The 26,684-nt window shown below is 46.7% G+C and overlaps 1 protein-coding gene across 15 annotated transcripts in view; it reads left to right on the plus strand.

Moving 5' to 3' along the window:
* Nucleotides 1-26,684, plus strand: part of MAP7D2 (MAP7 domain containing 2) — a 492,516-nt gene that overhangs the window by 308,273 nt on the left and 157,559 nt on the right. For 13 of the 15 annotated variants that reach the window (XM_069637087.1, XM_069637084.1, XM_069637085.1 and 10 more), the window contains exon 4: nucleotides 25,953-26,064. In XM_069637087.1, the coding sequence (XP_069493188.1) occupies nucleotides 25,953-26,064 (112 nt within the window). Of the gene's footprint in view, nucleotides 1-25,623; nucleotides 25,750-25,952; nucleotides 26,065-26,684 lie in introns of those variants that run through there. The other 2 variants (XM_069637088.1, XM_069637091.1) reach the window with 1 other exon arrangement.

Below are 26,684 nucleotides of genomic sequence, written 5' to 3' on the forward strand. Positions count from 1 at the left end.
CATTGCCAGGTGGGGGCATGAGATCGGAGGTGGACCCTGCAGTCCGACAACACCGCTGAGACCATCCAGCAAAGCACTCAGTTGAGCCGTGGAGAGCAAAGCAGAGAAGGAAAGGAAGATGTGGGGAGTGTTGATCAACACCTTGTGATTCCTGACCCTACAGGAGCTGGTGATGCCAACTCAGCAAGCTACAGGTAACGAACAGCAGGAGACCCGGGAGGGAACACAGGCTGGCGCTGAACAGCAGAGCGTATCACGAACACAGAGGCTCATCATACTCGTCCCAGTAATTGCGCCAAAAGCAAATAACGAATACAGTACCAAGGAACTCCTCGTACTTGTTCCAGTAACTGTGAAAGCAGCAGTGTATATAATGAACACCAAGGGACACCTAAAACGTTTCCTGGGGATTAAGCTAGCAATAAAGAGAAGAAAGTCAAAAGGCAGTCTCAGTAAAGAGAAACCGAAGAACCAAATGTTGGGTTACATAAGTGGAGTGCTTAGAAGAGGAGTGGTAAAAGGCACTGGGGACCCTGGTCTCTGTGGAATGAGAGACTCTGAAAGTACAAGTACGAGAAATATTGGTGTGAAAGATATCCAGACGAGTAGAGGCCAAGACTCTGAAGTGGGGAAACCAGAAACTGTAAATAAGTTAAGACCGGGGGGATACCTGAGGGAAGGTTTAAAAGTCCTTTTGAGGAATTAAAGTAACTCGATGACTGTCGCAAGGACCTATCGCAAGATAGATGTTGAAGGCTAAGAAGGCTTGCCCGGGAGAAGGGAGCCATTCTCCTGGAACCCTTGTTTTGTTGGTTGATGCAACCCTTAGTGGTAGGGTCAGTGTAGGGTCATTTTTGGACAGAGGATGCACTTTTATTTTTAATTTGTACTACCTCGCTGACGATGAGCACCCTAGTTAGATTTGTTGGGTAGGGAAAACACCTTTTTGTTAAGGAAAGATGGGCCTTGTTTATTATTTGAATAGAATCACCGGTAGAAATGCCAGCTTTGTCTGCTTCCTTCTTCTGACTGATCACAAACGCACACTACCCACCCCCAAACGTTTTAAAAGGACATTCTGGTTAAATTTCCCCAACAACAACCTCTGAAATTCAGCAAGAACAAATGTGTTAAAGGGTCATTATGGATGGTTGCAGTACAAAATCTAAAACCCATACGAATTTGACAGTTATGGTAAGCGACCCAACCTTAACTCTTGCCCTAGTCTTGCACTGCTGATAGCAGCAAACAAGACATCACTGGTGACATCACCAACCTGTAGAAATCATGACAAGGGGTGGTTTCGTTATGGCATTCAACCGATGTAGAGTGGTGCGTAGGCAACTTATTGGCTAGGCCATGATTCCCAAAATGTGCTTATTCTAAGAAGCTGTTGGCTGAAGTTATGTGGAGAATGTACCTGTCGTTTAATACATTAACCCGGACAATAAACCATGAAAGTAGAGCATGCCTTAATTGTTGTACTCTGCAAGTAGAATTATGCATCCAAGCCTTTCAGAACTGGGTAGGGTTAAACTTGGCATCAAGAGCTAAATATACATAATGAACAAGGCACAAGTTTGTCTTTAGAGAGTATACTCCGAGCATTGGTGCATACACATCTGATTCAGTTTGGTAAGGGGGAAACGGACAAAATGAGCAGAGCATATTAGGAACCTAGGATTTTTACCTATAATACAGGTAAGGTACATGCATTGTATGAACCATCTGTGTCTTGCTAATATTTCAGTGGTTGCGCACTACGATGAAAGGCCACCAAATTCTTTAAAATTGCCCTAAATCCAGTCCCCAGGGTTAAGGCAAGCATTTTCAGTACCTCCAATATCTAATCTTCCCAGGCCTCTGCTTACAGTCAATAAACAAGAACTTTGTAGGAAAGCCGTTGTGTTGGTCGTACTTACTGTGTAACCTCTTTTAATAGTATTGAAATGGGGCCTTGTACATATGATGTATTCGGTACTGTCCTAAGTGATGTCATGATTAGTTTTAGATAATGACATGAGATTTTTGTGTACGTATGAGCAGTGCATCATGATTGTACATGAGTTATGGTTCGATAGCTTACCATATCTGTTGAACTTAAACATTAGATCTACTTAAAGACATGAAAGCGCTCACACGTGTGTGTATATATGTATGTATGTTTATGTGTATATATATATATATATATATATATCTCATTGTTAAAGGGTCGTTATGGTTAAGTTGCACTAGCAAAAACCTATGAAATTCGATGGAGAAACGTGGTTACAGGGACGTTATGATTACAGGTAAAACCGAAAAAACCCACAAAATTAGACGGTAATGGTAAACTAAGCAACCATAACTCATGCCACCAGTGTGCACTGCAAGGACTAACACCCATGACATCAAAGATGGCATCATGACATCACTCATGACATCAAATGTGTGGCTCCCTCCATTTTGTTCACTACCCTAAGTAGGGGAGGTGCTTTTCTTCACTAACAGTCATGAACAAACAATTGAAAAGGTTCTATATTTGTGTACGGCAACCTTCTCATATGTTCTTGCACACCTTGCTTAACGGTTCACTCACATTATATGATACATATAGGGTAAGAGAAAAGTGTAAAACGCAGCACTGGTTTCTGTGCATGAAGATAATTAGTTGTTATGAAGAGTTTCTGGTAATACTGCAGCTTTTTAGCTTACTTTAATTCCCTTGCATATGGTCATGTTTCTATGCATTCTGCTGTTTTTATGGTATTTGTATTTGTTTATTTATAACGCGCACCAACAGGCCCAAGGGCATCAGGGCGCAATTTGTACAAGGTTGCAAGAAAAGAACATACAGGGATATAAATTAAATAAAAGTGTCAAAACAGCAAAAAACAAACTTAATAATTACAAATATTACACAGGGTACAGTAACCCTAGGCTCAGCAGAGGAGGTATCCCTGAGGTAGTTGGGAGGGTAGCAGCCCGGAAATCATGTAAGGGAACAGGCGGGCTGGGTAAGTAGGACAAATGTCTGACACAGCTATTGCTGGTCAAAGAGCCAGGATTTGGTTTTATTCTTGAAGGTGTTGAAGGAGTCTTCAGCTCTGATGGCAGCGGGGAGGGTATTCCAAAGTTTGGATGCTAGGACAGGGAAGCTGGTGCCTCCGGCTTTTTGGAGCTTAAACCTGGGGATAGTAAGGCAGTTAGTCTGGGCAGTTCTTAGTGGACGGGCAGTGGAATGGCGCGAAAGCCGACTGCAGAGATAGATCGGAGCCTTGTTGGCTAGGCATTTGTGCGTGAGGGCCAGCATTTTTAGGGAAATTCTCTGCTTCACGGGTAACCACTTAAGGCTAGTTCTGGCTTCTGAGATGTGGTGGTTACGAGGGATGTTCAGGGCCGCTCGAATTGCATTGTTCTGGGTGGTTTGGAGTTTGGATAGATTTTCTTGGCTAGTGCCTAAATATAGAGCACTGCAGTAATCTATTTTTGCCATGAGAAGTGTTCTCGCTAGTGTGACGCTATTGTGGGTGGTGAGGAAAGGTCTACAGGCTGAAATGAGTTTGCACGTGTAGGCGGAGGTGGACCTGACTGCATTAGTTTGTCTTGACAAGGATAAGGTGGAATCTAGGTAAAAGCCTAGTGTTTTAGTGTCTTTCGAGACTTGTATGGAGTTGCCGTCTATGATGAATGACTGATAGGATGGCTCAAGTTTGCTAAGGCGTTGTGAAGTACCCAGGATAAGTAGCTCCGTCTTATCGTCGTTCAGACATAGCTGGTGCTGGGCCATCCAGGCTTGGATGACCAAGTAGACGTCATTGAGGGCCTTGGTGTCAGCAAGATAATCACCAGAAATGGGAATGAGTATCTGGGTGTCGTCCGCATAGTTGGTGTAGGAGACACCCAGATAATCAAGCACATCAAAGAGTGGTTTCGTGAAGATATTGTAAAGAGTAGGTGACACGCAAGAACCCTGAGGAACACCGCAATGAATAGGGGAGGGAGCTGCGGCGGCGGAAGGTGCAAAGACCCTCATAGATCTGTTACTCAGGAAGGATTTGATCCAGGCCGCTGAGGAGGGAGAGAAGTTGGCAGCAGAGTGGAGGTGCCTGCAAAGGATCTGGTGGTTAACCAAATCAAATGCGGCGGAGAGGTCGAGGAGTAATAGCATTGCTAATTTGCCCTTGTCCATCAGGACTTCGATCTGGGTTTTTAGGTCTAGTAAAGCCGTTTCGGTCCCATGTCTGGGCCGAAATCCGGATTGTCGTAGACCTAACAGATTGTTAGATTCAAGGTAGTTTTGGATCTGCAGATAAGCTGCCCGGTCCAGTATCTTCAGCAGAAATGGTACTGTAGTGATGGGTCGGAAGTTCGTGGGTATGCTTGGGTCAAGGGACGGTTTTTTTAGTAGCGGGATCACCCAGGCATCTTTAAGGTTGTCCGGGACAATACCTGTTTCAAAGGATGAGTTAATGAATGTTGTAATGAATGGGGCTAGGTCATGGGCGGAGTCCTTAATGATGGGAGCTGGGCACGGGTCACCTTGGCAGTTGGAAGGTTTCATCCTGAGGATGATGTTTTCTACTTCGGTGACAGTAAGCGGTGCGAAGGTGAAAGGTTTGATGTTGGCAGAGTTGGAGAAGGTGGGCCTAGTGGGGGAGAATGAGCGGTTGTCCCGCCTCAGGCAGTCCTGTTTTTTATTTATTTTAGATTGGAGCGTAGAGATTTTGTTTAGAAGGGCTGCTTGAATGTTAGCACACCATTTGCTGTCTTTCGTGCAAGTGTCTGGCGGGGAGACTGGGGTTTCGAGCTCTTTTAGGACTCTGAAGAGTTCCTTGGAATTAGAGTCGGCTTGCATGATACGATTATTAAACGATTCTTTTTTAGCAGTGATGATGGCGTCTTTATAAGTGAGGGAGGCGAGAAGGAAGCCGTCTTTATGCTCATCAGAAGGGTGGCTTTTCCAATGGTTTTCCGCGCAGCTTTTGGCTTTGCGGAGGATTCTTAGCTGTGGAGTGAACCATGAGTTGAGATGTGCTCGTGGTTTAGCCTTCCTGGTTTTAATTGGTGCTATGGTGTCAATGGCCGTGAGCATCGTTTGGTTGTAGATGTCTGCTAGGGAGGTGGGATCAGAACAGGCGTTGGTCGCCGCATTAAGAGAGGGGAGTAGCAGTGGGAGGAGTTGTTCTCTTGTTATGTTTTTTTTATTACGGGTGGGGAGGGCTGGGGCTATGGGTGTTAGGGCTCGCGGGGTAGCTTCAATGTTAAATGTTATGATGTGATGGTCAGACCATAAGCAAGGGGAGTTATTGAGGACCTGGATGTTGCAATTGGAACCGGCTAACCAACCGATGGTCCTGCCTTTGATGTGGGTCGGTTCTTGTATGTACAAGGTGAGGCCAAGGTCGGTAAGAGCATATTCCAGATCAGTTGCTACAGGATCCTTAGGGTCACCTCGACCAAGGTTGAAGTCACCTAAGATGATTGTTTGGGAGTTGTTTTTTGTTTTGTCAAGAAGAAGAGTGGAAATTTCACTGACAAAGGTGGGTGCCGGCCCTGGAGGCCTGTAGATAAGGTGAAGGGTGGCCGTTTGGTTAGGTGTCAGTAGTAATTTGATTGTCAGCAGTTCAGCTGATTCAAGTTTGGATTCGGATACCACTCTTGGGTCAAGGGAGTTTTTGTGGATGAATGCCACGCCGCCACCTCTAGTATGGGTAGAGGAGCGGTCACAGCGAGTGATGCCATAGTCAGGCGGTAAGGCCAAGGATAGAGAAGGGCCAGAGGCGGCATGTAGCCAGGTTTCAGATATGGCAATGAAGTCAAGGTCGGCAGTGGTGATAAGGTCGGCTATGTCAAGAGCGTGTGCTGTGAGAGATCTAGCATTGATGAGGGCACCCTTGAACACAGGCAATTTAGCCCCTGTGGTCTTAGTTTTGCAAGTGGGGGTGGGCGAAGGTGGGCTGGGTGGAGTGCGTGGGGCTTGCTTGGTATTATTTGTGCGGGAAGGACGAATGCGGAATCTGGTGCCTAGTCTCGTGTTCCTGAGAGTGAGAGGGCAGGGTTGGTTGGGGGTAGGTTTTGTGGCAAAGTGTTTGAGCCAGAGGGCTGGGTCATTGAGGTATTGGTTAATCTGGTTGCAGGGGTGGTGAGCGTCAATGGTAGTTACTGAAGGACTCGGTGAGGGTGTCAAGGTCATGGTGGGTGACGCTAGGTCAAGTGGGTAAGGGCAGGCCAGGTTATTAGCCTCAGTGGTAGGAGTGGTTGACTTGGGTGGTTGAGTGAGTAGGGACAGATGTGTGGTAAGGAGGTAGTGCAATAGAAGGCGCACGCTGATGTGCATGATGGTGGTGCTGGCTGCCAGAGTGGGTTCCCTATGAGCTAGTTGGCAGGGACAGGAAATGGTCTGTAGGCGACCAAGAGGCACAACACAGTTGAAATAGTCTGTAAGAGACCTTAAGGCACAACACAATTGAATGGTCTGTAAGAGACCTTAAGGCACAACACAATTGAATAGTCTGTAAGAGACCTTAAGGCACAATACAGTTATAAGGTGGTCTAGTAGTGGCCCAGAGGCACAATATACTTATGATATGCTATAGTTCGAGAGTTTCAAGGGTGGCCGGGAACACGTTCAGATAATAGTGGCTCAGAGAATATGGCTACAGTAGTATCCCTGGTACTGGCATGCGTGATTATACTCCTTGAAATGACGGTCCACGTAGTAAAAGGGGTACTGAAATAGGCCGACTGAGGAGGAGTCGTAACATTGCAATCTCAGTAATTGGACAAGGACAGGGGCAAAGTACTTACAGTAGGATCTCCTTGTATGAATGGAGATGTTAGGATGCTTGGATCCGATAGCTTGCCTCGGGCTTTGCAGAAGGCGGTCGGGGAGGCTTAAATTGGGCAGGGGGGGTGGCCACGCCGCGCTCCCAAGCGCGTAACAGGCGCTGCAACAGGCCTTTGTGTGGCCTTCGTGCTGGCCGCCGGCGGTTTCCGCCTACCGGCGGATGGAAGCAGTGTAAAACTGCTTCGAGCGAGGATCAGCCTCGCTTTCGTGCCGCGCGGCGCCCGGCATGCGGGAGTCAGGCACTCTTGAAGACAGGGTCAGGCAGGCCCTTCGATGGTGCCGGCGAGGATGCACTCCGTGTGCGTAGAGTGGATGGGAGGGGGGGCTCCTGCCCTCTACCCTCAGTGGCTGCTCACTCACATCCTTAGGAGGCCTTCAACGTCCAATTCTCCGGCCGCCTCCAAAACCGTGGCTCCTGCAATCAGATCTGCAGTGAACACTGGTGTCAGCCTCTGATCATTGTCAGGAGTGTCCTTTAAACATTGCTATGTCAGCAGCCTGTGCAGTAAGGCTAGCTATGCAGCAGGTTTCTATGCAGTAGGGAAAATATGTAGTATAAAACGAATGCATTAATATTGTCACTATGTAACATGGAAAGATTAGGAAGGTTACACTTCCGTGAGCCATGGCGCAGACAATGGCTACGTTTGCACATGTGTTCCTTCATATACACCTGAAAAAGTGTATAATACTATGGTGTGTATAGAAATGCATTTCTCCATGACCTACTTATCTCATGATAGATCTACCAATATTCTTTTATAGTTTTCTGCCACCATTACAATCCCTTGAGGAGGCTTCCTATGAAAAGTAAATGCACATGTGATGTCATGAATGCGATTTGTGATGCCAACTTTGATGTCATGGGTGTTTGTCCTTGCAGTGCACACTGGCGGCACGAGTTGTGGTTGATTAGCTTACCATAACTGTCGAATTTTCGGTTTTACCTGTAACCATAACGTCCCTGTAACCACGTTTTTGCATCAAATTTCATAGGTTTTTGCTAGTGCAACTTAACCATAACATCACTTTAACAATGTTTTTGTTAGTGAATTTAATAGGTTTTTAGTAGGGTACTGTAAGCAGAACGTTACTTTAGCATACCGTTTTCTGTGAAGAGGGTCGGTATTTGGTACGGCAACATAACCATAATGTCCCGTTAACGGTTTGTTACTGATTCCTTGCCTGCCCTCATGATAAACATGTGGAAAGGGCAAATGTCTGCTGTATGTATCAATTGGTGCTACCCCTTTCTTTTCCGAATAGAGTTGGTGCATCGTACTAATTACAGATGTACATTAGTAAATGTTGTTTACTGTGTCAGGAGGCTCTTTTTGTCTTAACAGTGCACGATAAATCTGTACCGCACACTACTGGCCGAGATAACTACAGGTGAGCAATATGGAGGTTTCCTAGGGACACTGCACCTAGTTGTCATATGTGCAATCACACTGCAGCTGTCCATAGGACTCCATTAGTGGCCGCATGTCTGCATCTTCAAATGTACTGGTAAGTAGTTTGCGAAGGGCACATGTTTCCGTTCCACACCTAGACCCATGCATAGGTCATCCACTGTATGCTGGTAACACTGCCCTTAGCCCTAAGGATTCATGCAGTAGGCTACTGCATTTAAAGTACTGCTGCCGACTTCCTGGGTGGCTCTGCAAACCTACCAATGTATGGCTAAAGTACCCCTAACTGTATAACTGCCACTGGTAAACAAGGAACAGCAACCTGCAATGTCATATGGGGGTGGTAAATGTTGCATTACTTTGATTTATGTGCCGGTTGCCTTTACATGACCTGTTAAATGGATACATTGTGTGTGCACTCAGCAGTGTGACTGAAAGTATCAAGAGGTCGCCTGCCGGTCATGCAGTTGAAGAAAGCGTAACTGCAGGTGGGACAGTTTGTACTAAGTCTGCAAAATGGCAAAGATTGTGCACCTTCCTCATGCACATACTAGTGCATGTAAAGGCAAATAAAGAAACAGCAGAATATGCAGAGCGTAAACAACCTTAGTGGTGGTTAGAAAAGCGTGTTGGCTGCATGGGTCGCACACAATAAATGGCTTCCTGCTGCACGTAATGAAGCTGTTTCCTGTTGTAAGCATTCTTGTATTCCACAATGTTTGCATATCCGTGAATGCTACCCCTAACTAATGGCGTAGCATAAAGTGGTTATACTGTATGTGACAACTGAAATGAAAGCACAGGGGACCAGTGTGCAGGCTACCGCCCTTCCAACAATTACGTATCCTACTTTCATGAACAGCATTGCCCACAACTGCTACGGCCAACAAGAGGGGCACTCCTGTAGGGCAGCCAAGCTCTAAAACAACCTTTGCAAACCATGTGCCACACTACAGACCCTTACCCGGCAAAGGTCATTGTGTCGTGCATGTACTGGAATGCGCTACTGTACTGAGGGAAGGTACTTCGAAGTGCGTGGGAACGGTCCTTACGGGAGCATTACAATGACTGGCTCCTATGTATGTTAGGGCCACCCAATAATTCTGTCTCCTGGCGCATCCCCTGTAGTATCCAGGTAGGTGCTGCCCCTTCTGTACTTGACCTTTGCTATCATTCCTTCTGTGGTGTGTGTGAGAACAGCATGATAAATGAAAATGAACTGGGAAAGGAACAAAAGGTATATAAAGAAAGCACCTTGCACCAATCAAGAACAGAATTGCCAATGCGCGCATGCATGGCTAGATATGTGGGAAATACTGAAGTGGAATCGGTTAGAAAGGGGGCTCGCTGTAGGTTTGTTTACGTGTTGCAGAGCATTTTCAAGACAGTCACAGCGCAACACTAACCACAAATGGCTCCCAAAAACTGGAACCTAGCACCTAGCTCCCAAGAGCTGGAACGCTCTTCCCACGGCACTCGGGAACGAAAATCTTACCAGACCTTCCACAAACTACTAAAAACCACCCTCTTCAACTAGCTCCTTTTCCATAATGATTGTATGTAATGCAACATCTGTTTATAACAACATTCATACTGATGTTCTGTAACTGTATGTTATCAACTACACCTGTAAATATTCTATGTAACTTGTTCTAATCACCTACCTGTTGTAAATCGCGCATCTTGAAATGACATGTACTAAGTGAGACTACTTGACCAGCTCCACAATGCCCCTGGGCAGATGTGCGCTATACAAATCCAAATAAATAAAATAAGTATGAATACCTTCAAAAAGGGCACCAAACCAATGTAGAGGCGGTGTGCAAAAATCGGGATGGCTGGCATACTAAGATGAACATTATAGTTGACAAAGTATTCGTGCTCTGAAACGTCATATTCCCAAAGGCAAAATATGGCATTGGCACATGTCAAAGAAAGGCAGAAATACACTTCTTTGCAATGTACCGCGCTATCTTCATTCACGGACCAAATAGAAAATGGCGCTCCCACATCAGTGACGGCATAATGCAGTAAAAACGTATGCAAAAGATCGGAAATAAACGCATGAACTGGACAAGTGCCTCCTTCACAAAAGGCACTGAAACTCGTGTAACAAACTGTGCAATTTACCCTGCACAATCAACAATATCGGCATGATTGCTTGCCACCAAAGTGTGTCACAGAGAAACCAAAATCAGCTACTTCATTGTAGCTACTCCATAGCACTACATATTCACATCATAGATTGCAAAATGAGTAGCCACTGCACTGTGTTTTACATTCACTTTCAGTCAATGTGTGTTGGAATTGCCTAAAACCTGCACGCTGTGTAGCACAGTCTGTCCGTACACACCACACCCACAAACTGTTACCCAATCCTGTAGTCTGTAGGCCCATTTCTATGAGCATCATCTGCAAAAGGGGCATATGTAACACGTGCCACGCTGAAACTATCGCAATATTTGTGGGCTTTTCGTGCTGGGTGCACACAGGAGTGGGGGAATAACTTTGAACCAGGGAAGCGGATGCCGTTAGTAGTGCTGGCTCTGAAAAGAACCATTGGGGTCGGTTTTTATTGTTGTAAAGGTGGTTCCCTAGAAACACTGTTTTTGCTTTTTTTATACGTAAATGTGTGTTTTCAACGTCGGCTCACATTCTTACAATAGGCTCTTCAGTGCAGTATGTAGATTGCGAACCAACACTTCATTGCCACTGTACGCCAAAGACCTGCCATTTGTCGTGAAAAGGTGTATGTATCGTGAACCAATGTTCTCATTTTCACAGTAGAACTTCCCGGCAGCACTTAAGAAGTCACACATGCTTCTGTTGATGAGACCCCTTCCGACCTCTCGCTGGTGACAGGAATCATTGCAATACTTCCACACTATTCCCGGAGGTATACATCAGAAGAAGCACCTTGGCAGTAGGAAAAAAGCGCTGCACTACTTTCATCATCATCTTCAGTTGACGGAACACACGGGAACAAGGCATGTAACCCATAAAGAAGGCTCCAAAGTGCACGATCACTACGTGTACAGTTGACGAAGAGGCCACGCGTCGACATTCTAGAAGCAGTCCGCCAAAACAGCACGATTCGACGCTACTCCACAAAGCATCCACTCCGTCCAAACCGAAATTGCCAGACATGTCTTCTTGGAGGGCATACACGCACAGATCTTACACAAACCATCACCCACGACAAACTGTACATCTTGCCATGTTTGCCAGCCACAGTACACAAAGTAATGGGGAAAGTGAATGCCTCCCTTTCCTGTGACGCACACCCAAAGCACTTTATTGGCCAAAGGCCATAGTCCCATTTCTATTGGCCGGCATGCTCATGCAGAATGTGGCACATGCCTTTCTCCATGTACCGCCAGGGCCGTGCCCCAGTAAAGCAGGAGGAGTCCTTCTTCCTATTGGCACGCTTTACTCTGACGCACACCCTGAGCAGCACATGATGGGACCATCGCTGCAGTCTCATTTACATAGGCCAGCATGGTGAGGAGCGTCGAATGTGGCACGTACGGGTCCCCAAGTATGTCGAGGGCCGGTCCCCAGTGCAGCAGGAGTCCCTCTTCCAATTGCCGCACATCCTAAGCAACTCATTGGACAATCCCCACAGTTCAATTTTCATGGCTGCCACCCGCAAATTCCCTGCATGTGACTTTCGTACTGCGTGCGGTCGTGGTGGAATAACTTGCAACAAGGGCAGAGGGAGTTCGTAGTAAGGGGCGACTCTTAAGTGTTTTTGTGTGTGTCAATCCTTCTACAAAAACACCCTTTTTGTCTGTTTTTAGTAGCTTGTCTGTTTTCTTCTACGCACATTAGTTCAGTAAAACTCTTCACCGCATCCTGTAGACGAGAAAACAAAACTGCATTGCCAATGGATGACGACAAAATGCCATTTTCTTGGGAAAATGCTGCATTCCGACAAGTAATAAGGTCATTGTTGCAGAAGAACATTCCACGAGCAGACAAAAGTGTACTTGCTTCTGTTGATGAGACACCTTCCTTAGTCTGGCTGAGAACAATATCCATGAGCAGTAGGCCATAATCTTTGCGGTATTATAGATGAGAAAAACACCTTGGCGTTGGGGAAAAAGCATCCTCACGACATCCTGCAACCTGCTCAGTCTAGGGAACAAATGTAAGCAAGGCAGGTAACCCATATGCATGCCGCCGTAATGAAATACGATAACATCTACTACTGGAAACGTGGCGGTCTTTGCAAAGTGCATGCATATCGACAAAATGGCACCCATACACAACAGCGTTCCACAATGCGTCCACTCCTTCCAAACCAAAATTGCCGTCAACCTTTCATTGCAGGGCATAGTTGTGCAGACCTATTACAAAGGGATCACCTACAGTCAACACAAAGTTTCGCCATGTCGGCCCCCCTCAGTACGCAGAGTATAATGTGCAACCATTTCACCTCCCCTTCCTGTTAACACCCACACTACCTGATTGGCTAATCCCCACACTGCCATGGCAATTGGGCAAGGTGGAGTAAAGGGCAGATTTTGGCACGTGCACCTCCCAAAGTAGCACGTGGGCCGCACCCCAGTAAAACTGGAACAGTCCTTCCCTTTACACTATCTCCTCTGCAGTTCTACTTCAGTAGGTTACTGGTAAATAAGCACACATGTATCCACCAATCGCATTAAAGCCACCATCATCAAACACTGTCACTGCTGTACAACACTTGAAATGTACCGTTACACATTTACAGTACAAATGTACCATTCCAATGCACGTCCACTACAAAGTTCAATGAAATTGTGCACGATTTCTTCATCCGCATACATCCACATAGCCACACAGGATGTGGCACATGCCATCCTGAAAGTACTGCGTAAACCACTACCTTTTCATGATGTTGAAGGTGGGGGGGTGGGTGGTAAACAATATGAAACTGGGCAGGGGATTCAGTCTTCCAGCGTATGTATAAAGTGTTTTTCCTTTTTTTATGTGCAAGCAATTTTTATTTGTATTTTCTCTTTACATGGGTTTCTGTTTGCCTTTCCTCACATTTTTACAACATTCTGGTCATTGCTTCTTGCACAGTGTGAAAGAAAACTGCATTGCCAATGGCGCTCAAATGCCATTTCTACGGAACCACTGCATATTTTGTGACCTCGTAGTGCGTGGAGAACATGCCAGCAGTCTGCATAAACTGACGCATAATTCTGTTTATAACCCACCTTCGGACCGCTGGCTGGGGACAAATTACACTGTCATGGACCCACACTGCTCTTGGTGTTATGCATGAGAAAACCACCTTGGCAGTAGGAAAAATATGCATCATTGCAGTCAGCAACCTCCATCAGTAGACTGATTAATCGTCCACACGACATGTAACCCAAATGTGCACTTCCATAGTGCACCACGACAGTCTAAGTATGTGACGGACGCCACATATCTGCAAAGGCGAACCATCCTGCCGAAACTGCTGTCACCCTAACAGGTCCAGAAAGCGTCCACTGCTTCCAACCCGAAATTACCAGCAACGCCTCTTTGCACGCAACACCTGTGCAGATGGCGCACAAAGGTATCACTGACGATGAGCACTGTGCATCTCTCCATGTCGACCACCCTCAACACAGTATTGTGACAAAATGGTACCGCCTCTTCCTATCAACCACGCCCTAAACTCCTAATTCCCACAATTCCATTTCCACCCTGCTCATAATGGGAGGATGTGCACGTGCGCTTTCCCATCTACAGTGAGGGGCATGGCCCAGTAAAGCTCTGACAATACTTCTTCCCTTTGCACGGTCACTTTTTGCAGCACTCCCTCAATTGGGTGCTGTCACATTTTAAAAAACGCATGCACCAATTGCACACTCATTTCTATGCACCACTCCTTATTTACCGTTAAACACTCTCAGTAAACGTTCCGTTTGATTGCAAAGCCCCTCCACCAGAAATGTCTGCTAAAGCATCCACAAACATCCTAACACACCGCCAGCACACCTTTTAGCTATGCACACAACATTGCAACCCTTTCCACACCCACCACAACACTACACATCCAAGCAAGCGACCATGTGGGCACCTAACATTATGCACAAATGTTACATACACAGCAGCAGTTCTACCCATCTCCCCAAACCATAAAATGCCCATTCACGAAAACGTGTCACACTTGGCAGAAGCCACAATCGACGCAGCCTGCACCACCCCTACGCACTACCATTCACATGCTATTGTGTCACTGCCAACCTATGCTCACCACCTTCACAACATTGGGCCTACTTCAATAAATCTGCAGATAGCAGAGTAAGCAACCACTTAAAGCTGCCCTTCAAGCATACCCACTTCCATACTCACATTATGTACGCACTGCAACCTGTGGCCACACTACCCAACTTCTCACTGCACCATCTCCTGCTGCACACCAAATTCTGTAGCATGTTCCAACCATCACCACAACCATAGAATGCACAATACACGCTTTGCAACTCAGTTTTGCTGCTGTAGCACATCGACAATGTGCTCCACATGCATTCTCCAAAGATCACCACCCTGTGCCTCATACACTGGCAAGCCTGCATTGCTCCAGTGGGTCTGCTCCTTGCACACATTCCCCCCACCGTAATTGAACAATTGGCAGCATATCACCAACTACCAATATGCACATATGCACCAGCACGCCTAACCAACCTCGACACCGCAATGGCATACACATCTTTACATACAACTGTTACCATAATGTATAAACATTACACTGTCTCCGGCACCCCTACGCCCTTTCATTCACATACTATTGTCTTATCCACTTCCACTCAAAGGATTGTTTCACTGGCAACATAAACACATGTTTACAACATTGCCCATACTGCAAGCATTGTGCACACAGCACACTATCCAAGCACATATAAGCTGCCCTTCACCCATATCCTGTAATATACTGACAGTATACAAGCATTGCACCCAGTGCCCCAACAGCGTGACTTTTCACTGCAGCATCGCCAACCACAGGGCACCGCCATGGAGCTATGCAGTAACAAATTGCTACAGTTATGTACAAACAAGACACTCTCTCCTGCATCCCTGTGCACTTTCATTAACATACTATGGGTGTACTCACTACCATACACAAAGTATTGTGCCACTGCCAACCTAACCACAATCTGTTTGCAACAGTGGCCTATAACGGCTTAAATGTGCTCCACACCCATTACATACATGCCACTACCCTCTAACTCATGCACATTGAAAAAGGCATTACTGCTGTGCATGTCCTCAATTCCTATGCTCTTGAATGCATATTGGATGCATGAACGAAGGCTGAAGCCATGCATCCAATAGTCTAGGCCTTGAACACACTCGCAGCAACGTAATGCCACCATGCATGTCTCCATATCAGCAACTGCGACAAATCCACATACACCACTGCCACCAACACTCCTACCCAACCTGTACACCGCCATGGAGCTACGCAGCAACAAATGGCAACAGTTAACATAATGGCCATGTGGGAAGCTACCATTTTGCACAAATGTGCCACACGTAGGTAGCAGCACTTCACCCCAACTCCACCACACCATAAAACACCCAATCATGAACACAGGTCGCAATTAACAGAATGCACAAACATACCACACCCTCCACCACCTGTACCCACTGCCATTCACAAAGTATTGTCACTAACCACAACATTTGGCCTACTTCAACAGTCCTGCACACAACATAGGCCTTGAACACACCTACAGCAACGTAATGCCACCATGCATTTTACCAACTACGACCATCGACATACACACCACTGCCACCAGCAGTCCTACCCAACCTGCGCACCACCATGTAGCTATGCAGCAACAAATTTTAACAGTTAACAAAATGTGGAAAGAAAACACTCTCTCCTGCACCCCTATACACTTTCATTCACATACTCCAGAGGGTAATTCCCTTCCCCTGGATATCGCTTCACTTAATGGCAGTTTTCAGAGTTCCTTATAACAGCAATAGAATGATTAACTGCCTGGTATACTCTCCGGTTAGGCTTCCTCTCACTCTAGGATATGTTTTATTAACACTCCTTGGTTAGCTCTTTATCTTTCTGTAAGGATTCTCGTATATAAACATTGTCCGATTTGTCCTTTTCTGGAAAAGACCTCTTGCCAGAGCTTGCCTTTTGCACTGCATGGTATCACAAGTATGACACTGACACAATAGGTACAGCTTGTAAAACGTTTATTCAATTTTCAGGGGCTTGGAGAAAAAAAAACTACTTTGCCCTATGGATGGGAGTAGTCTCGACCATTGAATAGTAAATAACAGTCCTAGTGGTTTTTGGTCTTTCCATCTAATATTTTGCATCGAGGGACATTTCCATCAAATTTTTTGCAATGAAAAATTTGCATCGATAGCATTTTTTTTCTTTTTTCGGGGGTCCCCCAAACACCCTGTTTTTTGCCCTTTAAAACCCACCACAACAAAAATTAACCTTTTACCCCAAAAAAAGGCATTTGTTGCATATTTTTTCACTGTGAACCCCCTCAATGCAAATGAATTAGATGGAAAGGTATTCGATGCAAAGTCCAGATACCAGTCCTAGTTGTCTGTCAAATCAAAATGACCTATACTAATAAAACCTAATGCTTGCCTTATCTCTTGTACAAAATGTGTAAAGGTGAATATTTATGCAAAGGAAAATTAGTGTTCAAATATAAAGAATAAATGGGGCGGAATCAACTCTCCTCCCCATGCTTGACAGCACAGAGTAAGCTAGGTGTTCCCTATAATGACACTCTGGCTCAAGTTCAAGACCAGGGCAGTTCAAAACCTGGATCGAGGCCCACTTGGCCTTCCACATTGAAGTCTTTCTTTCCAGCTTTCAAAACAGTTCAACAAAAAGTTCACGTCCGACTCCCTCAGTCCGGCTCAGACCTTTCAAAGCAAAAGGTTCAAAACATTTGCAGGGGTTCCCTTCCCCAAGCTTAATTCACATCCTTTTGGTTCCCTTCCCCTAACTTATTTCACTTCTGATCTCACTCAGTCGGGCTCGGACCGTTTTCTGATGTGGAATATTTTCGAATGTGTTTGGCTTTAACTTGCAGACCACCACAGAACCACTTTGACCTTCCCTTCAGCTCACACTCTTGTACTATTTTCCCCAGTGCTTTTTGGTCTGGGTAGTTCAATGTCGGAAGCACGTTCAAAGTTCACCTTTTTGCTGTCTCCTCAGGGTCATTCACTTTATCACTACAAAAATTTCACCTTTCAGAGACTTTCAAGTGGGCTACTTCCTCTCGTCGGACCTCTCCTGTACTCGTATCGCTGGTTTCACAGCTATCATTACTTCAAAGATCATTCACAGATCTGCTTTTCTTTGCGTCTGATCCACATGCACGCTGCCTTCAATTGTGCGATATAATCTTGCAACTTTTAACTCACACTGGTCGTTCATGTTGCTTGCCAACTCACTGGCTGTGGGCGTTTGTTTCTTTTCTTTACAGTTTTTCAATTCAGGAGTCAAGGCTAGTACCACAGGCTTGGCCTCGCCTCCCCAACTCTGCCATTCACCCGAGTGGGTCGCTGGCACACTTGAAACACAATGCAGCCTTCTTGTTTGGGATGCGGCCTTCTCCACATGTCTCTTGCTGCCCTTTGGAGGAAACTACCTCCTGCAGTGTACTACTAGGGTTCTCCACCCTTTGCTCTCATCCCTCGGTTCGTTGCTCTGTTCAGTAGGTTTGCCTTCACCCCGAACATTCTGTGCTTGCCTGTGTTCCACGTTGCTCGGACTGTGTATCTATGATCTGCCTTTTATCAATGTGAGGAGTGCTAATTGGTATCGGATGTATGCACTTAAAGTAAAGTGCCTGTCTTTGACCCTATTAGCAGGACATGTCCTGTGCGATATGTAAGGGTTAACCTCTTCAGTCTTAGTAGCCCTCTTCCTCTGACCAGTGTTTGTGTAAAAAGGGGGGAGTTGCGACATCAGAGAATCCTATGAAATAGGATGGGTTGGGGGAATGGGAAAGGGGGGGAATACAGTCTCAATTCGTCATCTCAGCCCAACTCCCTGAAGACCCCTCACCTAGGTGATCCTGCCACACCGGTCCACCCCCAGGAACTGGATCCAAAAGCAATGGCCATTTTCTGGCCATCTATATGGCAAGTCCCCAAGGACTAGCAGGTGCGACACCCTTTTGGTTTCTCACAACAAGCGGCTCTTGCTTGCAAATGCCTGTTCTACTTTCCTGCCAGAACTTTCTTTGCATGTTAACCACTTGTTCTCATAGTATCAAACACTTGTGATTTATATTGCCTGGTATTGCCTCTTAGGACTTCCCAACGCTATACTCTCCTGCCAGAAATGTCCACTCTCGTACTGTGCACTTTTGTTAACTTGACAACCTCTTGTTGCAACACTGTTTGGTTTCTTTAAGTATTTTGGCGCCTTTTGTTCAGTCTCATTCAGCTTATTTGCCTTATTTTATTTTCGGCACCATTTTTTAAATAAGTGCACACTCTTGCAGCTTAGACAGTCTCTTGATATTATGTAGTTTGGTTTCTTTAAATTACATGGCACCTTTCTTTCTGTTCATTATATTCCCTGGTGTTCGTTCTACCCTCGGGCAGACGCTGGGTTGTGTCGACGGGATAGCGTCTCTCGCGGTAACCCACCACTGGCCGCAACTGTCCAGTACATTCTCTGCGGCTCACCGCCTCTTCCATCTGGTTACCTTCCTCCACACATGTCTTGCTCGCCTGCTGTTCACCTTCCTGTACTCCAGTAGTGCGGAGGTTGCTCTTCGGTACACCTGTCCGGTGGGACACCATCTTCCTCACGCCGGTATTCCTGCAGCCTACTGAAATGGGCAGTCTCTATCCTGCCGTTCTTCTCCTGAGCCGCCTGGCTCCACGGACCTTGCTTCTGGCCGACAGTCCCTCGGTCAACACCAAGTGGATAGACGTTCGCATTGCAGGACACCTCCCAGCTGATCTGTTTATATGCCCCGCCTGCAGTCAGGCACTCAAAACAACTAGAATGCAGTGTGCGTACCTGTTCTTTTGTGATATTAATTACTCTGCTCATCTTCCTTGTGGCAATGGTTTCAGTATTAGAAAAAGGAAAGTAAACTTGTGTCATTTTACGGGCAGAGTTTGAGAATATGACTTTAGGGAGTCTTAAGGGCAAGGTATTTCCTTGAGGGCGATGAACATCAGGTTACCCGGGGAGTAGTCCTCACCACCCCTGCCTCTTCCTCACTGCAGTGGCCCAAATATTCTCCCTACTGGGATTTTGATGGCCAAACACTCCATCCTTACACTAAGGTGAAAATTGAGGGTAGCCTCATGCTATTCAAGCACTGGAGGCTGGGGAAGCGCCCTTTAAGGGAAAAGGAGGATATGAGATTTCCTTTGTTGATGCCATCAGGTTTCCATGAGAGCTACCTCCCCCAGGTGGCCCTCCCTCGCATATCCGCTGCCATGGTAAGGCTCAGGTAGCAGCTGCTGTCCCCTGGCCACATAGGATGGGGTTCTTCCAGCGACAGAAGTGATGGCATTCTTGAATTCATCATAGTCCAAAGTGTCAATAACTTGGTCACTGGAATATTTACAGTTGTGATACTTGGGTTATTAAAACAGGAGCCCAAACACACGGATCCAAGGGTCGTTTTAATGTATGCCAGCCATTCAATCTTTTGGTAGCTCCCCAGAGAGAATCTATGGTTGAACAGAGTTGTGGTAATACAGTCCTCAACTGATGACAGGAATTTCCAGACGAGAATAGGATTGGGGTGTAGAGTATCGGATATAAAAGTCTGCCCCGTCTCAAGATGAGTTATCAAAGCTACTGTCTAAGCAGGCACCCTCAGTAGGCGAGCAAGAAATGCCTTCTCCTCGGATTGTAACCCCTCTAATTTTCTGGTTTGCCGTAGTTCACCATGATGAGCACAAGAGCAGAGTTTTCAGTTCCTTCCTGAAATGCAAGACTGATTGGGCCAATCTGATGGGTGTCAGGGCGTCCGGGTGAAGAGGAGGCGACCTGTTTTCTGGTGCTTTGCTTCTTGCATCTTAGTTTCTAGGCTGACGAAGCTGTGGCTTCTGATGCTGCTGAGGCCTCGAGACATGAAGTTTCAGTCAAATTGCGTGTGGCACTTTCAGTGTGCTCGTGTGGAACACCACTTTTTAAAACATGTGTGCTTGCAAATAGTCATTTGAGAAGACACGAGGTAGTGCTTGTTGTACATCGAATGGCTGACTGCAAGATGGAAGCATCAGAATTGCGTTTTCTAGCCAGAGTGGAGTGCGGTCATAAATTCATATGGGACGTGAACAAATGCACAACCGTCCTTTGTTAGGTTTCCGCATTGCTTTTGAGGAGTTCTGATAGGTCTACCAACACCTCTATTATACAACTAACCCACTCTTTTTAAGGCTGTGTGGATGCTTTGGCATCTAGGCATTATGTTCCAAGTGTGTTAATCCACTCCCATGCATGCGCACATGCTCAAAATGGCCAGATTACCGACTTTCTCTCCTTTTACTGTCCCGCTGGGACGCGAGGCATATTGCATGTTGAGAGAAAGTGAAGAGAGGCTTATGAATCTGGGTTGTTCTCAATGTAGTGGAGGGCACATCTCTCAAAAGAAATACCCTCTGAATAAAATGTCACGTGGGACCCATTGTAAAAGGACTGAGTTGCTCGAGCAGTGTAACCACACAATAGTTTATATTACAAATGAAGATCTCTTTTGAATATTGATGGTGGAGACGTTTCTTGTACACACATCCCTGTTGACCAAAGAAATGTCCATGATATCATGGTGACCCAGGAAGCCATTGCCAAACAGCATTCTCTATCGAGTGGATCAGCACCCGACAGCTAACTTATGGCAAGTGCACGTGTATGATCTACTCTTGGAAACCTTGGCAGCCCCTTCAGTTGACCCAGTGAGAATAAGGAGCGATCAGATGGCAAGAGGAAGCGGCATTCCTGGCTGCTCATGCCTACTACACCCAAAGCTCTGCCTGCAAGAGTGGAAGCCATCTGGAGCACTGTGATGGGCTCTTGTGATGGACATGTGACACGCCGCTTCCCTTATTCAGCCGCCCCTGTGCGACTGCAGTCAAGGTCCAAATGCAGCAACAGGCAGCTTCCTGTTTGGGTCTGTTGGGGCTTGGAAAGGGCATAGGCCAGAACCCCTGCTCAAGCCGGGACTTCACAGAGCTCGCCCTTTTACCTGAATTCTACTTCCATGCTTGGAAATCATTTCACCCATTGACTGTGCATAACTGCAGAGCTTCTGTTCACGCATAGGGGCAAGAAACATTGTTGTTTTGGGCCTGTTAACAATTTTTTGGTTGCCTGAAGCCCCATTCTAGCCATACTCGAAATGTGCACCTGCTTCTCAGCCAGCCATCCATCCCTTCCTTCCCATTTCACTCACCTCTACCTGCTCTTAGAATGCACCCTTTCTTTTCTTCACTTGCCCATTTCTTCCATCCCGAGTCATGCATCTTAACTTTGCTCCATTCCCCCTCCTACTTTCTCTTCGCCTTCCCTTCTCTCGTAAACCACTTCAACCTCAACCTGGCATAGCTTACCCATTATTCTCTGGCCTCCCCTTCTTTCTCCTTCCCTACCTGTACCCACACCCCTCAAATAAGATGCTGCCAGAATCTCCAACCCAAGTGATAATTCACCTACCACACACCTGCTGCCCTCGCCCCCCTAGCATGTTCACTCTTTGGACATGTTTGACCTCTGGCATGTATATGCCAACCGATCACAAATTGTGACCAGAGTTTTCAGCGTGTTGAAGAATATGGCAGTATTGTTTGGTGAATATCAGATTACCTACTGGTAATCTTTAATGCTCATAGTTCCACTGTTCCTCATCAAAATATTTAACTAAGGCACCATCCTCCAACAGGATCCATTCCCAAATGTGTAGACCTACCCATTTCCCTCCAGGAGGTATAATACCCCCTCAACACCCACAATCCTTAGTTGACTTGGGCCCTGCAACCGGGAAGGTAGGGCATAGAGGAGGTCCAGTGACTCAGTACTGTAACGAGGGAAGAGTGGGACTAGGATGAAGATTACCCAAAAGCAATCTTGTTACTTCATTGTCCCAGTGCTTACTTGTGAGGTGTACAAATGCATATCTCGAACGTCTACGACGACTAACCATGCAGACCATTGTAAATGCTGCTGCACCCTCCCTACACTATTGACCAGATTCTGTGCCATCTATGCATCCCAGAGTTCAAGACTCCTGTACCGAAGGAACCCCTGGAGTCCTGGTCCGCATTGTGTTGAACACGCGCCCCCACACACGCACGCCCCCAACACACACCCCTAACACACACACACACACACACAGACCTGGCCATTAGCACTTCACTGAGCAACAGCTAAGCTCTCCTCTTAAACCCTGTTGCTCACTCACACATCAGCGGCTAACAAGACCCCAAGCGCTATAGTCTTGGATCTTGGGCTCACCCCAACATAGCCCCCAAGTTTCTCTGCCAGCAAAACCCATAGAAAGCAGATTGTCACTCAGGAACCGGTACTTTAGGCATGCACCAATCAACACTGCAGGTTTCGCCTCTGCCTTTCCCAAGCTCCCATTAATGATCAGCCCCCCCGCCCCCTTTTTTCTTCGAGCCATGCACAGCGTAGCCACCAATCGTGGCAGACAGCACTATTCAAGACCACTTGCATTTCATTTCATTTGGATTCTGGAATGAAAAATCCCTCTTCAACCAGCCTTCCTACATCTCTGACAATGTTAAGACTGATCACCCTCAACTGTCACTTCTTGCTATCACAGAAACCTGCCTCCCCTCTCATGACTCTGCTACAATAGCACCTCTCCACACTGACTGTTCTACCTTCTCTCACTCTCCCCCAACCTGTTGTAAAGGGCTGTAGTCTGGGGTTCCTTATGCCCTCAATACTGCCCTTCTAGCCCCCTCTTACATCAACACATCCTATCAATATGCCACTGTTCAACTCCTCCCTCCTACTCCTCTTGAGTCATGGCTAGCTAGCCTCAACCTCCACTGCCCCTTCCGGCTGTCTAATCGCCTTCCCTGACCATTCTCCTTGAGTCACTTATTACCGACATTGCCATGCTCGGGGTACTTTAACCTCCCCAAGCCCTCTTCTGCCACCTGAGTTAAAATTAACTTCCTCCAATCTGACCTCTGCCTATATTCCCTCCATGCCCGGGCTACCCACTCTGGTGGGAACTCTTTTGACCTTGTCTTTCTCTCGAATTCACTCTCCTATGACCCATCACTCCATTGGTAATTATTCACTTTGACATCTGAGTTCCTCCAGCTTTTACTCCTCATCCTCCCTCTTCAATGAATAAAAGGAAATTCAGGCAGGGCTTTACTGCCCCTTGCCTTGATGTGAGGACTGTTCTCCTGTACCTTTCCCCTATTTTAGCCTCTTTCAATGATGTGCTTTCTCTGATTTTGACTGTGCACTTATGACTCCATTTCATCAACACTATCTTGCTTGTACATTACAACTTCCCGTCAACAGTCTTGATGCCCTCTGAAATTCAGACCCTCAAAAACAAATGCTGTGACTTACAATGCTGGTTCAAATTATGGACACATTCCCTACAAAAATCCCCTTGCTGCCTTAACCTCTGCACTGGACTCTGCCAAGGGAGGAGATTATTATTTTGAAGTAAGAGGATTTGGCAATCCCCCAGGCAAACTTTGATCTACCCTCGACTCTTTGCTCACAACTGCCGAGCCAATATCCATCACCCCATCCCTTTCTGCTAATGACTTTGCACTCTACTTGTCCTCTGAAATTAATGATGCTCACAGCCCCCCTGTCTCTGCCTCCCTCAATCCTCTTCCTTTCCACCACCTCTCCCTCACCTCTACTATTCTAGACTGTCTGCCTACCTCCCATTTGATTGGCACCCATCCTTTGCAGTGCCAACCCATCATGCGCTCCCATCGACCCTCTTGCTTCCGAAACGGTCAGACTTGGAGTGATATGGGCAAGTGATTAGGTTTTGCAAATCTGCTCTTTCCTGGATGGCCGCCTATCTGGAAGGTCGATCCTTTAAAACCTCTTGGAACTCGCAAACCTCTGACCCCACTCCTATCACTGTCGGAGTACCTCCAAGGATCAGTCCTTGGACCTCTGCTCTTCACCCTCCATAACTCTGCCCTAAGAAGACTTCTCATCCTTTGGCTTTCACGATCCACTTTTGCTGATGGTACTCAATATTTTTCTCCTTTCCCTCCTTCACCCCGGCCATCTCAAATGGATTGTGTACTCACTGCAATTCGTCACTGGATGACTCTCCACTGCCTCATGCTGAACTCTTCTAAAACAAAAGTCCTTTTTCGCCTAGCTTCCAGTGTCATGCCTCCCCTCTCTTCTTCCCGCCTGACCACCTTGCTCCTGCCACCAAGGATTGCAATCTTGCTATCCTCTTGGATAGCGACCTCTGACTGCGTTCATCGCTACCACTGCCTCTGCTGCTCGTAGTAGCTTCCACACCATTCAGAAACTGTCCTTTCTCACTAATCACTCTACAAAAACTCGAATCTCGCCTCTTGTTCACAGCAAACTTGACTACTGCTCAAGCCTACTCCTTGGGCTTATGCTCTACTCCTTAGTCTAGACAAAGTCATCAACATTGCTGCGCCATTCTCTAGAACCGACCCAGATCCATCCTGCCCCACTTTCACTTGCAGACAACATGCTGGTTGGAATGCACTATAGGACAGTATGCACTCCGGCATAGGTAACAGTGTGCACGCTGACAAACCAAAAAACTCCTGGCCTTTGCCCCGTGCTAATGAGGTGAAATGTATGCAAAATATACAGCACGCACAAGTACTCTGTGCATATTTATCAAAGTACATGTAGGGTGCGACAACCACCAATGGGCAATGTCGTCACTCTGGGGAGACCATGAGCAGGCACCTGTTGATGGAGTGGGGTCCGAGCCTGGTATTTCTGTTAAGTGTTGATCTTTACCGTCCCCGTAGCGTGAATGTTGTATTTCTTGGAAAGCACTCACTCGGGGGTTGCGTTGCCAGCCCGGATACCCACCTCGACATGTACAGCCAATTTCTTGCTTGGTAATGTCATGCCACCCGTATCTGCCGCTCCATGCTCTTTATTTGTGTGTAAACTTTGAGCTAGAAAACCAGCGAATTTTGCATTAAAGCGGCATGCTTAATTTCATGAGAATAAAACCGTTAAATTAAAACCCTTGGGCCAACGTGTGTACGTTCGTCTTTAATACGAGGACCTGCAGTTATGGGACATGTAGGAGTTAACGTTCGTCCCCGCATTATTACACACACACACACACACACGCGCACACAGTGGTGAGAGGGCAGCATGATGGCTGCTGAGCTAGTGATGCAACCTGTATTATTTACTCGGAGACGCAGAGGCCCCAGCTGTGACCTCATGTGGTCAGCAGGGGAATAGGAAGAAAAAAAAGGAAAGTAGACGGTGTTTTAGGGCTGGGTCGGCAGGCGCTACTGGTGCGGGTTTCCCTCTTCCCACCTCATTGTATTCGGTTCCTGGGGTGGAGTGTGGTCTGCTGCTGCTGCGCCTCTTCATGTTTTGCATGCCCTATTGTGAGAAAGTGTTGCACTGTTTTATGTTTGGTGACTGGGCGTAGTGACGTTTTCCTTATTGTCTTTTTTTTTCCTCTCTTCTTCCAACATCTCCATACAACACCTAGGACCGTCTAGAAGCTATGATGCGGCGTGCCCAGGAGCGGAGCCAGCAGCTGGAGCAGAAGAAGCGATGGTCCTGGGGAGGCACCCTGACCGCGGGACCCGGAGGCAGAGAGGGTGAGTGCGGCGCGCGCGGGCGGGCGGGCGCGGCCTGCCCTGCATTGCAGCGGGTCATTTGCAAGTGGTACCCAGGGAGATGAGGCGGCTCCCGGGCTTCCCGCAGCAGGTGCTGGGCGGCGGGGCGGGGATGAGGGGAGGCAGGCAGGCTGCTGCGCTTCGCTCCCCATCTCAAGGTTATCGCTGCTGTGAAGACGCAGCTGGGCGCTGTCCCTTAGAATGCCAGATTTAGCAGATTTTTAAAAACTAATTAGAGACGTGGCTCATTCTCGTCAAGGTTTATATGCGTGTTCATTATTTTCATGCTTATTCATTGTAAAGAATTCACCATTATCATTTATTTGAATATCATTCGTTTTCATTACTGGCGAATGTGTTTACCAATAGATTCAGTTGCAGGTTCTGTGCATAGTCGTTTAAACGGATACTATTCATTTCAGTCTGCAGTGCGGAGCCCCCACATGTTTTCAATGAATATTTTTCATTGTTTAAGGTCCTTGCAGGTACATGAAGTCGCCACTGCAGAGGGAGGTGGCGTTATACATGTGCAGTGCATGGACTAAATACTTCAGTATAGCGCTTCTGACATCTTGTTGTGATGTCCCATGTTTTTCTTTGCT

This window comes from Ambystoma mexicanum, chromosome 7p (assembly GCF_040938575.1).
Source record: "Ambystoma mexicanum isolate Mex_15411 chromosome 7p, UKY_AmexF1_1, whole genome shotgun sequence".
Lineage (NCBI taxonomy): Eukaryota > Metazoa > Chordata > Amphibia > Caudata > Ambystomatidae > Ambystoma > Ambystoma mexicanum.